Source organism: Myxine glutinosa, chromosome 11 (genome assembly GCF_964187855.1).
Source record: "Myxine glutinosa chromosome 11, kmMyxGlut1.1, whole genome shotgun sequence".
In the NCBI taxonomy this organism is placed as follows: domain Eukaryota; kingdom Metazoa; phylum Chordata; class Myxini; order Myxiniformes; family Myxinidae; genus Myxine; species Myxine glutinosa.
The window spans coordinates 56,312,595-56,328,188 of record NC_136271.1 but is presented as its reverse complement, the minus strand read 5'-3'; the positions used below and the strand labels follow the sequence as shown (position 1 = coordinate 56,328,188).

Below are 15,594 nucleotides of genomic sequence, written 5' to 3'. Positions count from 1 at the left end.
GAGAATAGGGAGAGAGTGAGGAGGGAAGAGGAAAAGCGCAAGATGAGAATAGGGAGAGAGTGAGGTGGGAAAAGGAAAAGGGCAAGATGAGAATAGGGAGAGAGTGATGGAGGGAAGAGTAAAATAGCAAGATGAGAATAGGGAGAGAGTGATGGAGGGAAGAGGAAAAGAGCAAGATGAGAATAGGGAGAGAGTGAGGAGGGAAGAGGAAAATAGCAAGATGGGAATAGGGAGAGAGTGATGGAGGGAAGAGGCAAAGAGCAAGATGAGAATAGGGAGAGAGTGAGGAGGGAAAAGGAAAAGGGCAAGATGAGAATAGGGAGAGAGTGATGGAGGGAAGAGTAAAATAGCAAGATGAGAATAGGGAGAGAGTGATGGAGGGAAGAGGAAAAGAGCAAGATGAGAATAGGGAGAGAGTGAGGAGGGAAGAGGAAAAGAGCAAGATGAGAATAGGGAGAGAGTGAGGAGGGAAGAGGAAAAGAGCAAGATGAGAATAGGGAGAGAGTGAGGAGGGAAAAGGAAAAGGGCAAGATGAGAATAGGGAGAGAGTGATGGAGGGAAGAGTAAAATAGCAAGATGGGAATAGGGAGAGAGTGAGGAGGGAAAAGGAAAAGAGCAAGATGAGAATAGGGAGAGAGTGAGGAGGGAAGAGGAAAAGAGCAAGATGAGAATAGGGAGAGAGTGAGGAGGGAAGAGGAAAAGGGCAAGATGAGAATAGGGAGAGAGTGAGGAGGGAAGAGGAAAAGAGCAAGATGATAATAGGGAGAGAGTGAGGAGGGAAGAGGAAAAGAGCAAGATGAGAATAGGGAGAGTGAGGAGGGAAAAGGAAAAGAGCAAGATGAGAATAGGGAGAGAGTGAGGACGGAAAAGGAAAAGGGCAAGATGATAATAGGGAGAGAGTGAGGAGGGAAAAGGAAAAGGGCAAGATGAGAATAGGGAGAGAGTGAGGAGGGAAAAGGAAAAGGGCAAGATGAGAATAGGGAGAGAGTGAGGAGGGAAGAGGAAAAGAGCAAGATGAGAATAGGGAGAGTGAGGAGGGAAAAGGAAAAGAGCAAGATGATAATAGGGAGAGAGTGAGGAGGGAAAAGGAAAAGGGCAAGATGAGAATAGGGAGAGAGTGAGGAGGGAAAAGGAAAAGGGCAAGATGAGAATAGGGAGAGAGTGAGGAGGGAAGAGGAAAAGAGCAAGATGAGAATAGGGAGAGAGTGAGGAGGGAAGAGGAAAAGAGCAAGATGAGAATAGGGAGAGAGTGAGGACGGAAAAGGAAAAGGGCAAGATGAGAATAGGGAGAGAGTGAGGAGGGAAGAGGAAAAGAGCAAGATGAGAATAGGGAGAGAGTGAGGACGGAAAAGGAAAAGGGCAAGATGAGAATAGGGAGAGAGTGAGGAGGGAAGAGGAAAAGAGCAAGATGAGAATAGGGAGAGAGTGAGGATGGAAGAGGAAAAGGGCAAGATGAGAATAGGGAGAGAGTGAGGAGGGAAAAGGAAAAGAGCAAGATGAGAATGGGGAGAGAGTGAGGAGGGAAAAGGAAAAGAGCAAAATGAGAATAGGGAGAGAGTGAGGAGGGAAGAGGAAAATAGCAAGATGAGAATAGGGAGAGAGTGAGGGGGGAAAAGGAAAAGAGCAAGATGAGAACAGGGAGAGAGTGAGGAGGGAAAAGGAAAAGGGCAAGATGAGAATAGGGAGAGAGTGAGGGGGGAAGATGGAAAGAGTGATGGGGAAGATGGAAAGAGTGATGGGGAACAGGGAAAGAGTGATGGGGGAAAAGAGGATGGGAAGGGAGTGGTTTCTCGTTAAAGTTCCCCACTGAGAGTAAAGAGAAAGGTGATGCCACAAGATGGCATCAGCGGCACCCAGAATGCTCTCGGATGTTACTTTGCCCAACATCAATGGCTGTGTTTGTCTCACGTTAGAAAATTAAGTCCAGTGTTGTTTGGTATCTCTACCTACATACACGCACGTGATTTATGTGTGATAGCTCCTTCATGAGCCTTAGATCCTGTCGAAAAATACAATAAATTCGAACGTCACTCGGTAGAGCGCATACGTTTGTCAGGCTGAACAGTTTATGTTTTGTATCCCACCGATAGGCTGGAACCACATTCAGATCTTCACCAAAGTCGAATCGATTCGTCCTTGTCACACTCCCAACCTGTCCACCAATTTTCATCCAAATCCGTCCACAACGTTTTGAGATATCGCGCTCACAGACGTACAGACAAACGGCTGAAAACGTATCCTCCGTCCACCTTTGGTTATTATGATACCGCCATTCCTTTCAATCGATATCCCTAACCAATAATAACCTTTCAAAAAAAAGTTAATGACAAAAAGAGCCTAAAATCACTGTGCCACAGATCGAATGTAATTAACAATGTAATAATGTAATGTTGTCATGTAACAAGGTATACACACGACTCTGAGCTGTTTAACTTGGGTTCGTATCTCAACCGAGCTATAAATGGTCTTCCTGGTAGTGTGTCGTGTCAGTGACTGAGCGAGTGAGCACAAGTATATGACGGACTTACCCTCAGGAAGACGCTGCCAAGCAGCATGCAGAGACCCACAAACAAGCTGAGGAGGTAACAAGAAGAAGAAAGTATGAACAGGGCATGAAAACCAAATAAGGGATGTTGCACACGTTAAACCACAGGAAATCAGAGAGTGTTCAGACTTGGTAGCATTGGGGTTAGAGCGTCTGCTCTGTGTGTGGAAGGTCGGTGGTTTGGTTCTGACCCTGGCTGTCAAAAAGTCTGACGCTGTAGACAGGTCAAGGTATGCCAAATTTGCGAAAAATCTAGCTCGGCATGTGCATGGGATGACCAATTCCTGCTGCCCGAATTGGGCCAAAACACCCGTGTCTTTGCTCAAAGGATCAACAGATTGTTTGTAAACAGGAAGTAGTGACAGCTAGTGTGGTGGCAACATTTGTAAGATGTTACTTGGCAGTGCTGCGTCAAAGTTCATTCCAGATAATTTGCATTATTAGGGAAATTCATGGAAGAACAACCGCTTCCGGTTCCGCCGGCAACGAAGCGTCCTGCGAGCTCTCCACGTCATCAAAGTTAAGTATTTTCCCATTCGTGTCGTTGTGAAATTTCCACTCGTTATTTTACTGTGTATGTGTTACCGTGTGTTTCTAGTTAGTCTCGGTTTGTCGTTCATGCAAACTTGTGTGTAATTAATCGTTTTCTGTTGGTACAGTCTGCGTGGCCTAGTACCTTGAGGCTTCCCTCCCCCCATTGGTGTTTTGTGAATTTAAGTTCTTTCCTTCGCTGTATTGCTGTTTCTTTGATTTTCTTTTCTCCCCCTAACTCGCCCAAACATCTACCCTTTGTCTAACGTTTTATATGCAAAAACAAACAAACAAATAAATTATTATTTCCTTCTCTCCTCGCGGGCCCCGCCCACGTGTGCTTTTGTCTCGCCCGCCCCCTTTATCTCCTTTTCTTCCACTTCTTCCTTCCATCTCCAGCCGATACTCACCTTTCCAATTCCAGTTTCCACCATACTCATTCATTCAACCATTTCTCCTCATTTCTCAGGTCCACGCCCTCACTTCAGGGATTTTTCCCAGATTGTTTTTCACGGTTTTGTTTAAATATTATTTAAATATGTTTAAACTTTCCCCTGCAGTGTTTTATTCAGTGGTTTATTATAACACGCTGTTTTTCTTCCTACTTAAAAGGCTTTTTTTAATGTCCTCTTCAATTCAATCTCTTACAGTTCTTCCTTTCTATATTCTGTAAACTCACCTTCATTCCACCCCTCCTCTATAATTTTCAAACGGATCTCTGACTTGAAAATCACAACAAACCCAGTTTGTAATAAATGTTCATTTCCCATTAATCGTCCACTTTCTAAACTCCCCCATCACCCCTCCCCTCCGAAAATCCCCCCTCACCCCTCCCCTCCGAAACTCCCCCCTCAACCCTCCCTTTCAATTCTCCCCCCTCCCCTTCAAAACACACCCCACCCACCCATCCATGGAAATCTCCATGCATGGCTTGCGGACTTCCTCTCTGGTCGTAGTCAACGTGTGGCCCTGAATGGATTTCTCTCATCTCCCCTTCCTGTTCAGGCTGGAGTTCCCCAAGGCAGTGTTCTGGGCCTTGTGCTTTTTCTGGTCTTTATCAATGATCTCTCCGCCTCTCTGGAAAATCCTCTCTATCTCTTTGTTGATGACTCCACTCTCTGCCGCTCCATTCCTCTTCCCTCAGATCGGCAGTCTGCAGCCTCCTCACTCTCTGAAGACTTGGACAAAATTACAGACTGGTCAAACAAGTGGAACATGTCTTTCAATCCTGACAAATCTCACACTCTTACTATGTCTCTCCGAAAAGATCGACTGGACAACCCTCCCATCTACTTTCTCAACAATCCTCTCCAAGAAGTTCTGTCGCTCAAGCTTTTGGGTCTCACTATCTGCCATGATCTTTCTTGGGAAAACCACATTTCCAAGCTGGCCTCCAAAGCCAGTCGCCGACTGGGCATCCTCCATCGTGCGAAGTCCTTCCTCGGCACATCTGAGCTCCTCACCACATACAAGGCTTTCATCCGCAGCTCAATGGAATACTGTTCTCCCCTATGGGCCGGTGCTCCTGCCTCACACCTAGCTCGGCTTCACGCTGTTGAAACCAAAGCTTTCAGAATTATTGGAATCTCCCGTGATGAAGCTATCTCTGAGGGCCTTTCACTCACTCAACGCAGGCAGGTAGGTGGTCTTTCTGTCTTCTTCCAACTCCTCTCCGGCCTTGCACCCCCAGCTCTCTCTGTGCTCTGTCCCCCAAATATTCCTACAGGTCGCACAAGATCTGCCAGCAACCCTCCGATGGTTAAACTGCCAAAATCTCGGCTCTCTGCTCACCTTCCATCTTTCATTCCTCTTTTCTCCCGCCTCAGGAACAAACTCCCTCACTCCCTTCAATCCCACTCCTCCCTCCAGGTCTTTAAAACAGCTGTTCACCACCATCTCTTATCTTCCCCAATCCAAAGCCTTGATCTTTTCTACCCCCGCTAATTCACCCCAGATCCACCTTGTTTGAAATTCCAACTTCTTTCCTGGAAGTCCTGGCAGTGTCCATATGTTTTATACCTCTCCCACCCCCCCCCCTTCCCATGCCCGCCCCTTCCCATGCCCCCCCCCCCCCCAAAGCCCTCTCCCTCTGACAGATCTCTCGATGTCTCCATGTCTCTCGGTCCCTGCTCTCAAATGTTGTGTTGGTGTCCTTCCCCCTCTCTCCCCATCTTGTCTACCGCTCCCGATGTTATATGTTTTATGTGTCGGTTTGTCTTTCTGTGTGATTAATGTTCGCTCTTTCACGAGCCTCGATCTTGTATACAAAACAAACAAAAAAAATCCCCTTCTAATCTCCCCCCCCCACCCCCCGGCCACCTTTCTCCAATTCCTCCCCGTCCCCCTCAAAGCGGCACCTCCCCATTTCCTCTCCCTTCCATCTCACAGATCCACCTCCTCCAACCTTCGACTTTGCTCTGCACCCCCTCATACAACACCTCACTGTGCCTGATCCCATCACCATCAAACCTTTTGTCCTCCTCATCCTTCCCTTTCTCCAACTCTTCTGCAATCTCTGACACACTATCAACAGCTCTCCCTACCTCCCCCACTCACCCCTCATCTTACCCTACCCCTCCCCTCGCCTCCCCTGTACCCGATGCTCCCCTCCCTCTTCCTTAACAGTATGGACCTCAAACATCCAGGGTCCTTGCTCAAACCTGATTGATCTCTCCGTTCAGGTTGCTTCTGACAAACCAGACGTAACCTGCTTAACAGAAACTTTCCTCCTTCAAGATGTCTCCGATTCCTTAATATCTCTTCCTGGTTACTCCCTCCTCCGGTATGATAGACCTGAGCCTCGCCCTGGTGGTGGGGTTGCTATCTTTATCAAAAACTCTCTTCCTCACTCTCCCTGCACTGCCCTCTCTCCACCCCACCCCAAGGAGTACCTCTGGCTACGGCTTCCCCTCCGCTCCCTCCTTTTGTTCATATGTGTGTTGTACCGTTCTCCAAACAGTGATGACTCCATTTACATCTCCCTGTCTGACAACATGGACCAACTTCTATCCACTCATCCCAACTCTCTCCTCCTCATATGTGGTGACTTCAACTGTCATCATGCCAGCTGGCTGGGTGTGGGTTCCTCTCTCACCAGCCATGGTACCTCAGCAAAGGACTTCGGTGACTCACTGGGACTGACACAATCCGTCAATTTCCCGACCCAGATCTCAGTCAATGGAGCACCTTCTCTTCTTGACTTGGTTATGACTAACTTCCCTGTAAATGTCTGCTGCTCTTCTTCTGTTCCAATCGGTTCTTCTGATGATTTGCTTGTTATAGTGGACATCTCTCTGGCCATTCTCAGAGAGCCTCCTCAGCGCCGACGAGTCTGGCATTTCACTCAGGCCGACTGGCACTGTCTTCAAGCAGCCATCAATCATCTGGACTGATCTCCCATCTCTACTGCTTCTGACATCAACTCTTCCTGGGAATTCTTCCAAAGTAAACTGCTCTCTCTCATGCACAGATTTATCCCATCTCGTCTTCAGTTGTCTTACCCTTCCTCCCGTCCATGGTACACTGAAGCTTGTGGTGAGGCAGTTGCCATGAAACAACGTGCCTTCACCTCATTGAAGGCTATCTCAGTTCCTTTCACAAAGCTCGGAACAAGTCTGTGTCTACCCACAGGAGAGCCAGGAAACAATATCTCTCCACTCTTAAGACTGCACTCTCAAACCTGTCTCCCTCCTCCAAATCCTGGTGGCATCTGGACAAATCTGTTTCTGGTGTTTGTTCCCCTTCCATCCCCTCCCTTACCTCAAAGGGCTACACAGCTGACAAAGCACACGAAAAAGCTGAATGCCTCAACTCTGTGTTTGCCTCAAAGTCTTGTGTCCCAAACTCATCCCTCTCTGTACCCACCTTACCCAGTCGAACCCAGCTGCTCCTGGACTCTGGGTCCTTTTCTCCTGACAAGGTGGAGAAGTTTCTGTCAAACCTAGACTCTGATTCTGTGACTGGACCAGACTGCATCAGCCCACGGGTCCTAAAATCCTGCTCTGCCGCTCTATCTCACCCTCTCTCTGTTCACTTCACCCTCTCTTTTGCTCAAGGTAATCTGCCATCTGCCATATGCTTGGAAATCAGCTGACATTACCGCATTACACAAAAAAGATGCTAAAACAGTTCCTTGCAACTACAGAACAAACATCCTGCTCCCAATAATCAGCAAGGTCATGGAATCAAACATCGCTTCTGACATGAAATCTTTCCTCTTCTCCAATGGCTTGATCTGAGATCATCAATTTGGATTCAGACCAGGTCATTCTACTCTGGACATGCTGCTTCTGCTGTATCAACAATGGATGGAGGTCCTCAATGCCAAACAGGAACTCAGAGCTGACTCCCTTGACATATCATGTGCCTTCGATACGGTCTGGCACCCCGCCCTGCTCACCAAACTCTCCTCTTATGGTATCCATGGGAACCTCCACACATGGCTTGCAGACTTCTTCACCGGTAGCAGTCAACGTGTGGCCCTGAATGGAATTCTCTGATCTCCCCTTCCTGTTCAGGTTGGAGTTCTTCATGGCAGTGTTCTGGGCCTTTTGCTCTTTCTGGTCTTCATTAATGATCTCTCCAACTCTCTGGAAAATCCTCTCCATCTCTTTGGTGATGACTCCACTCTCTGCTGCTCCACATCTCAACACTCAGATCGATAGGCAGCAGCCTCTTCACTCTCTGCAGACCTGGACAATATCACAAACTGGTCAAAGAAGTGGAACATGTCCTTCAATCCTGACAAATCTCACACTCTCACTTTGTCTCTCCGAAAAGACCATCTGGACAACCCTCCCATTTGCTTTCTGAACAAGCCTCTTGAACAAGTTCTGTCACTCAAGCTTTTGGGTCTCACGATCTGCCATGATCTTTCCTGGGAAAACCACATTTCTAAGCTGGCCTCCAAAGCGAGTCGATGGGCATCCTCTGTCGTGCAAAGTCCTTTCTGGGCACTTCTGAGCTCCTCACCACTTACAAGGCTTTCATCCGCAGCTCAATGGAATACTGCTCTCCCCTCTGGTCTGGTGCTCCTGCCTCACACCTAGCTCAGCTTCACGCAGTTGAAACCAAAGCATGCAGAATCATTGGAATCTCCTGCGATGAAGCGGCTTCTGAGGGCCTTTCTCTCTCACCGCAGGCAGGTCGGTGGTCTTTCTGTCTTCTACCGACTCCTCTTCGGCCTTGCTCCACCTGCTCTGTCTGTGGTCTGTCCCCCAAATATTCTTGCAGGACGCACAAGATCTGCCAGCAACCCTCTTGTCGTGAAACTGCCAAAATCAAAACTCTCTGGTCACCTTCACTCTTATATTCCTCTTTTCTTCTGCCTCTGGAAAAAACTCCCACACTCTCTTCAATCCCTCTCCTCCCTTAAGGTCTTTAAAACAGCTGTTCACCACCATCTCTTGTCTTCCCCCATCCAAAACCTTGATCTTTTCTACCCCTGTTAAAACACCACAAATCCACCTCTTTCAATTCCCAACTTCTTTCCTGAAATTTCTAGTAGTGTTCATTTGCTTTATACCCTGTACCCCTCCCTCCTCCCCAGCTCGCCCCCTTCCACAGATCTACCGACGTCCTTGTTCTGTACTGTTGATGTGCTTGTGTGCTTCCCTCTCCCTCCCCCTCTTGTCTCCCGCTCCCTTCATTGTATGTTTTATGTGTCTGTGCATGTTTTCATGTTCAATGTGTTAGCTCTTACAGACTCGATTCTGTATTAAAAAAAGAACTATGAACTCACTCACATGTGGTAGTCCTAAGTAATAGACGTTTGCCCAATTATGTTCCTGGTTGACAATTAAAATGTTCTTTCTGAAGGCTTTTTTTTTTTTTTTAGTTCTCACCAAATTGCTGGGAATATTTGGTGAGTGAAGACACAACAGGAATTGCGTAAGTACGAATCCAATTTGCCAGTATTCTTAAAACCAAGCATTTCAACAAATATTAGAAGCAAGGAAAAATCCAATTTCTAAAAATATGGATTTAATCAGTGTATCCAAAATCCAACCATACATGCTCACAAGGCAAAAACAAGGGAATTGATACGAGTGAAACAGCAGCAAACTAGAACGGCACTCAGTAGAGCGCATACCTCCGTTAGGCTAAACAGACCTCATTTAGAATCAAACATTTAATAATCAAACATTCATGTAAAAAGAACATGAATAATCAAACATTTAGAATGTTTTGTATCCCACTGATAGGCCGGATCTGGATTCGGACCTGAACCAAAATCGAATCGGATTGTTCTCGTCACCAAACCAACTCATTCACCTAGGTTTGTCAAAACTCGTCCATAACTTTTTTAAATATCATGTTATTTATCGCTTTTAGCCCAATCACGCAATGGTGAAGAATCACTTAACAATTGCATAATTCTCGTATCCGAATCCATATTCATATCTTCACCAAAATCCAATCGATTAGTTCTTGTCACACAGACAACATGTCTACCAAGTTTCGTCCAAATCCATCTGTAACTTTTTGAAATATCGTGCTATGTATCGGCTTTAGCCCTATCACGCAATGGTGAAGAATCACTTGGAAATTAAATAATTCTCGTATCCGAATCCATATTCAGATCTTCACCAAAGTGGAGTCGATTCGTTCTTGTCACACACACATGTCCATTGTCCACCAAGTTTCGTTCAAATCCATCCGCAACTTTTTGAGATATCATGCTAAATATAGTTTTTGGTCTCCCAATGGTGAAGAATCACTTTAAAATTTCTACTAGCCAGATCCGGATCCGGATCTTCACCAAAATCGAATCATTTCATCCTCGTCAGATACGTTACATCTGTCAAATTTCGTCCGGATCCGTCCACAACTTTTTGAGATATCTTGTTCACAAACAGACAAACAGACAGGGTTGAAACCATAACCTCCATCCACCTTTGGTGGCAGAGGTAATTACTCACCCTGTACCCCAGGTGCTGAAGTCCCGTTTTGACTGAAACGTGAAGGCAGTAAGACCCACGAAGGTCACAATCGTGAGCACAAATGCTTGTATCACGACCGCCACATCATAGAGCGTCACTGAAGGATGGTTTGGGATTAATCAAGAATCAAATATGGTGTCACATTAAAATTTACCAATCAACGAACACTTATTATAGATTGCATCCAAGTAGTCCAAAAGGATTTAAGCAAGGAGTTGTTACTCTACTAGGTCCCCCGCCTTTTGGGTGTTATGAGGAATGGATCTGTGTAATATGAATAGATCTGTGTAATCTGGAACGTTTTTTTGAAATATCGCGTGCACAATCCAAGTTACTGAGATGGTTGCCATGGCCACATGATTCAGCCAATCACAGCTGTGATCTAATCAGGTTGAGATGATGTCATGAGGAATAGATGTCTGCAATATGAAAGCGAAATGTTCTACGTTTTTCTTTTAAATATCGCGTACATGGACAGATGATGAGTCGGTCGATCGGTCCTCATTTTAAATGTCGCCAGTCCCAAACCTTGGTGGAGGAGCAGGGGACAATAAAACTAAATGTTGTTAGTTCCTGAAGTCAAAGGAATTGAAAATCCTCTCATCGAACAATTTTTCTTATTTCAGAATGCCCACTGCATTATTGCTCGAAAGCACACGGAGGTTATTTTTATGCCAAAGGATATCGCATGACAAAGTCGGCAACATTTTGTTCCACAGCTATTTGCAATGTCCTGAGCATGCAGATGACTTTAAAAGGAGGCTTTTAATCTGTGTAAGGAATTACAGGCCGTATTACACACGGGACATTAAAATTGATGCTTCTTGCAGCTATTGCGAGCGTCCAAATCGTACAACTTCCCCCTTTACGTACAAATCATCGGACCCGTAATAGGATGACAAGGAGGAATGCAAAGAACTGATGCCGTGTAACTTACGAGTTGGCAGGATGGCCTAGAGGTACAGACGCTCACCTTTCAGCAATCTAACTTAGGTTCGAATGTTGACCTAGCTATAAACTGTCGTCCTGGTTTTTCACAGCTTGAGCGATTCAACAATGTTGGCGGACGTTTCAGATCCTATGGTGTCCTCGAACGCCGGCAGCATGACCAAACTACAAATTCTTGCTCTAACCTACATAATGGGGCACTGCATCAGCTGCGTAGCCACACCCCCAGTAAATTATGCTACCCTCAGTCACATGCTGCATTAAAAAGAAGAAGAAGAAGAAGTAGGCAATTTACCAATAACACCGACAGTGACGGCTTCCACCAAAGTCTGCGGGGAAAAAAAATACACCATCATAATCCATAAAACGGGAATCGTTTATTAAGATGCTGCGAAGTTAAATTCCGCTTCCACAAGGGTACTGTAGAGCACAGCGAGTGAACTCACGAATGCGAACAGAAGGAAGAGATTCGTCGGATGTTGGTGCCTCTTCACATGCAGTGCAACAATAAGCACAAGGGAAGTTACCAGCATCGCAATCAGCAATACAGGACTGTAACACAAAAATATACAGTATGGAGTATCTTGGACTATTGTACAAAATATAAACTTGGACTATTGTACAAAAATATACAGTATAATAATATACAAAAATAAATATATACAGTATCCAAGTCAGAAATGGACCTCTGGGTTGCCGAAAATAAAACGTACCAAAAACAAAATGGCAACATGGACTGCAATTCAATGATTTGTATAAGTGCAATGAATGGTAGACGAAGATAACTTTAATAACCACAAACTGGATCAGAAAGAACCGTGTACTTCAGAGTCCAATAATGTTACTCTTCCCTAGACTCCGAAACCCACCGTCTGCTACGCATTCCCAATAACCTTCTACACTCTCAATGTCTCTTTCCCTGTCCGTCTGTGCTTTCTTTGTCTACATTTACCATATCAGCATTTTATGTTTGCTCTCGTGCCCTCTACATATTTAGAGGGGTCAACATATGGTTGAACCCCAAAAAAATTGATACAGAAGGTTTTTCAATGGATTCTGGTACCATTGGGCATGCTAAATAACACTAAAAATCTAGTAACATCTGACTTCCGGAAAGGGGTCATTTTCAAGATGGCGTCCAAGATGGCCGCCGGGAGCTTAAAATGGCCATATCTCAATTATTATTCAACCTAGAAAAGGTGGTTTTGGTGTCTAACCCTAGGTTTTAGGGCCCAAGGAATCCAATTGAATCAATAAAATTACCATCAGTTAATTATTTATTGACAAGTCCAAGATCCCAAGGATCCCAAGACAAGTCCAAGATGGCATCCCAAGGTGACATCCTGATCCACTAAAATGGCTCTGTCGAATAGTAATCAACCTAGAGAGATTTTTTCAGTGTGTATACCTAGGTTTAAGGCACCCAGGAAATCATCAAAATTACTTAAATAAGCACAAAGTAATCAGGTAATCTAGTAAGCCAGATCTACCTCCTCATTAGGTATCAAAAGATATCAAAGGAGGAGGTCCTGTCAAGAGATATCAATAAACAGAGACTGATCGGGATGATAAGTGATGAACTGAGAGAAAGGTATTGCACTGTGGTCAATGCACCTGGAGATGCTGACGGAGATATAGTAAAGGCTGCAGTGGAGGCATCTCTTCTACACACCACTACACTGATTGGAGAAGATACTGATCTCCTTGTCTTACTCCTTTACTATGCGCAGGGAGACAGTAAGAGCCTTTATTTCAGAGCAGACAAGTCCAAAGCTGATGGCAGTTTTAAAGTGTATGACATCAACCGTCTAAAAGAAATCCTCGGACATGACATGTGTTCTCAGTTGATATTCATCCATGCCATGACTGGTTGTGACACGACTTCTCGGATTTTTGGTGTTGGCAAAAAGACTGCTTTCCAGAAGCTTGTAAAAGGAGACCCTGTCCTTCAGTCTTGTGCCAACACATTCACCATCCCAAACCAGACAACAGAGGTGATCGATGACCTTGGATGCCGAGTAATGGCTATCCTCTTTGGTGGCAAGTGCAAAGATTCCCTTGCAACAATGCGATATAACATCTTCAGCAAGAAGGTCGTCTCTGCTTCGTCTTTTGTAACACCCGAACGTCTGCCCCCAACTGAATCTGCTACCAAACTTCACTGTCGTAGAGCGTACTACCAGATCATGGTGTGGATGGGAAAAGAAGAGGGTATGGATGCCATGAAATGGGGGTGGGGCCTGCAGGATAATCAGTTTGTCCCACTTATGTCAAGAATGAACGCTGCTCCAGACAGTCTCTTGAAGGTCATTCATTGTAACTGCTCCACTGCCTGCAAGACACTCCGCTGCTCTTGTAGACGATATGGACTACCATGTACAACTGCCTGTGGACCGTGCAAACTTGAAGAATGTGACAATCCACATAACAAGTTTCTTCCAGAGGAGTCGGAGGATGACGATGAATAGCGACTAACTGTATAAGACAACAAATGCCTAATGGGCTGGTAAACCTGGCTTACTGGATTACCTGATTACTTTGTGCTTATTTAAGTAATTTTGATGATTTCCTGGGTGCCTTAAACCTAGGTATACACACTGAAAAAATCTCTCTAGGTTGACTACTATTCGACAGAGCCATTTTAGTGGATCAGGATGTCACCTTGGGATGCCATCTTGGACTTGTCAATAAATAATTAACTGAGGGTAATTTTATTGATTCAATTGGATTCCTTGGGCCCTAAAACCTAGGGTTAGACACCAAAACCACCTTTCTAGGTTGAATAATAATTGATATGGACATTTTAAGCTCCCGGCGGCCATCTTGGACACCATCTTGAAAATGACCCCTTTCCGGAAGTCAGATGTTACTAGATTGTTAGTATGTTATTTAGCATGCCCAATGGTCCCAGAATCCATTGAAAAACCTTTTGTATCAATTTTTTGGGGGTTAGGTGAGTTTTTTTCGTATATTGACCCTACTAATTCGCCCCCACTCTATTGCATGTTCATAATGACTTGCCCTTGTCTACCTGCTCCCCTCTACTCCTTCGTGGGTGACCTTTCTTACCAAATGTCATTTAGCTCTTCCGTGAGCCTCAAACTCAGCATATAAAAGTGGTTTTCATTTTTGAAAAATAAAAATAAAAAAAATAGAAAAAGATCCACAGCCAAAAAAAAAATTAAGCCGGCTCTTCATCACGATCTCTGGTCATCTCCCGTCCACAACCAAAATATTTTCCACTTCAATTAACCCTTTCCCACACCACCTTCTTTCGAGTTCCTAGTTTTTCATTCCACCTCTGATTGAGAGGTTATTTTTATGTTGAAGGCTCCAGTCACAGACTGCATGGTCCTCATCGAGGCCAGGCCTTAAATAAAAGAGAGCTGCATTGATAGAAAAGTGAAGAAAGAGAGAAGAGTAAGTTTTTGAGGAAAATTCGTTTGCGAAATAGTCTAAGAAAAAAAAAAAGAAGAGTTTGTGGCTGTATCCATCTTGCGCACCCCCTTTTGACCTCCCCTTGCCCTCATTCTAGAACATGTCCCTTATCCCACTGAGTCTCCCTCTATTTCGTCCCACAACTGTCGGTGTATTCCCCACCCCTCTCTTTCCGCTGTTCTTTTCATTCTTTATTCTACTACTCCATGAGCTTCGATACTGTATACAAAATTCAGAACAAACACATCAGTTTGAATATTCCAATCACTAAACCCCTCATCCCTCAAAAAACCGAGTCTGACCTTCAATAAACCAAGATGTTTGTTCAGAGTTAGTGCTTGGAATATTGCACACACCAAAGCTCGACCTATTAGACTGTCAAATGATGGCATCATACTTGCGTTTGACGAAATCTGCTGCCTCACCGACAGACAGGAAGACTGCAGAGACAGCCGCGGTAAGCAAAAGTTGTGCAGAAAGAATTCCATACACCTTGCGCAAGAAGCCTGAAAAGCAACCCATGGCAGTGGGATGGGTGATATTATACACAAGTACTGCAGCAGCAACAACAACAAAAATGGCAACATCCTGATAAGCAATGTTTATGTACATCCATGTAATGGACACTTGTTTTATTCAAAATGTAGGCTTGTGGAAGTACAATGAGCTTAAGAATAGAGAAGAGCTGTTACGGTGGGGGTGGTGGAGAAGCAAATGGATACGAACAAGCAAGATTAACAAACAAGAGGGGGGAAGGGGAGGAAAGAAAGAAAGAAACATGAGAGCAACCCGTAATAAGAGTGGTGGGTGTAGGGATGACCAATGGTCATAGAGAATATCAGGGGTTGGTATGGAATACGATGACAGGAAGCAGTGTCAGGAATAGTAGATTGCAACGATTCACAGAGAGATGCTTCCACGAGTGGTAGAAAAGAGGAACAGACTAGAGATGAGCAGCACGCATGGACTTTAAAAGGTTAGCAAAGAAGGCATTATTGTCGGAGCGTCTACCTCCAAAGAGGGCTTAAGGAGCAGTGGAAGGGTGAAACTCGGGCAGGGGGAGCAGAAGACCAGAAGAGTGGACAAAGAGGGCACAAGCTTGTCGAGGATGAGATAGCAACAGGCCTTGTGCCTCTGAGTCCTGGTTGGACGTGGGACGTGACAATGTAAGATTTGTATTCCACAGCATCC

At 45.1% G+C, this 15,594-nt stretch overlaps 1 protein-coding gene across 1 annotated transcript in view; it reads right to left on the bottom strand.

The window, feature by feature from the left end:
- Positions 1–15,594, bottom strand: part of TMBIM4 (transmembrane BAX inhibitor motif containing 4) — a 104,345-nt gene that overhangs the window by 77,375 nt on the left and 11,376 nt on the right. Inside the window, exons 2-6 of the mRNA XM_068130710.2 lie at positions 14,801–14,909; positions 11,412–11,517; positions 11,261–11,294; positions 9,997–10,114; positions 2,529–2,574 (exon numbers count right to left, since the gene is read on the bottom strand). Coding sequence (XP_067986811.1) covers positions 2,529–2,574; positions 9,997–10,114; positions 11,261–11,294; positions 11,412–11,517; positions 14,801–14,909 — 413 coding nt within the window. The remainder of the gene's footprint in view (positions 1–2,528; positions 2,575–9,996; positions 10,115–11,260; positions 11,295–11,411; positions 11,518–14,800; positions 14,910–15,594) is intronic.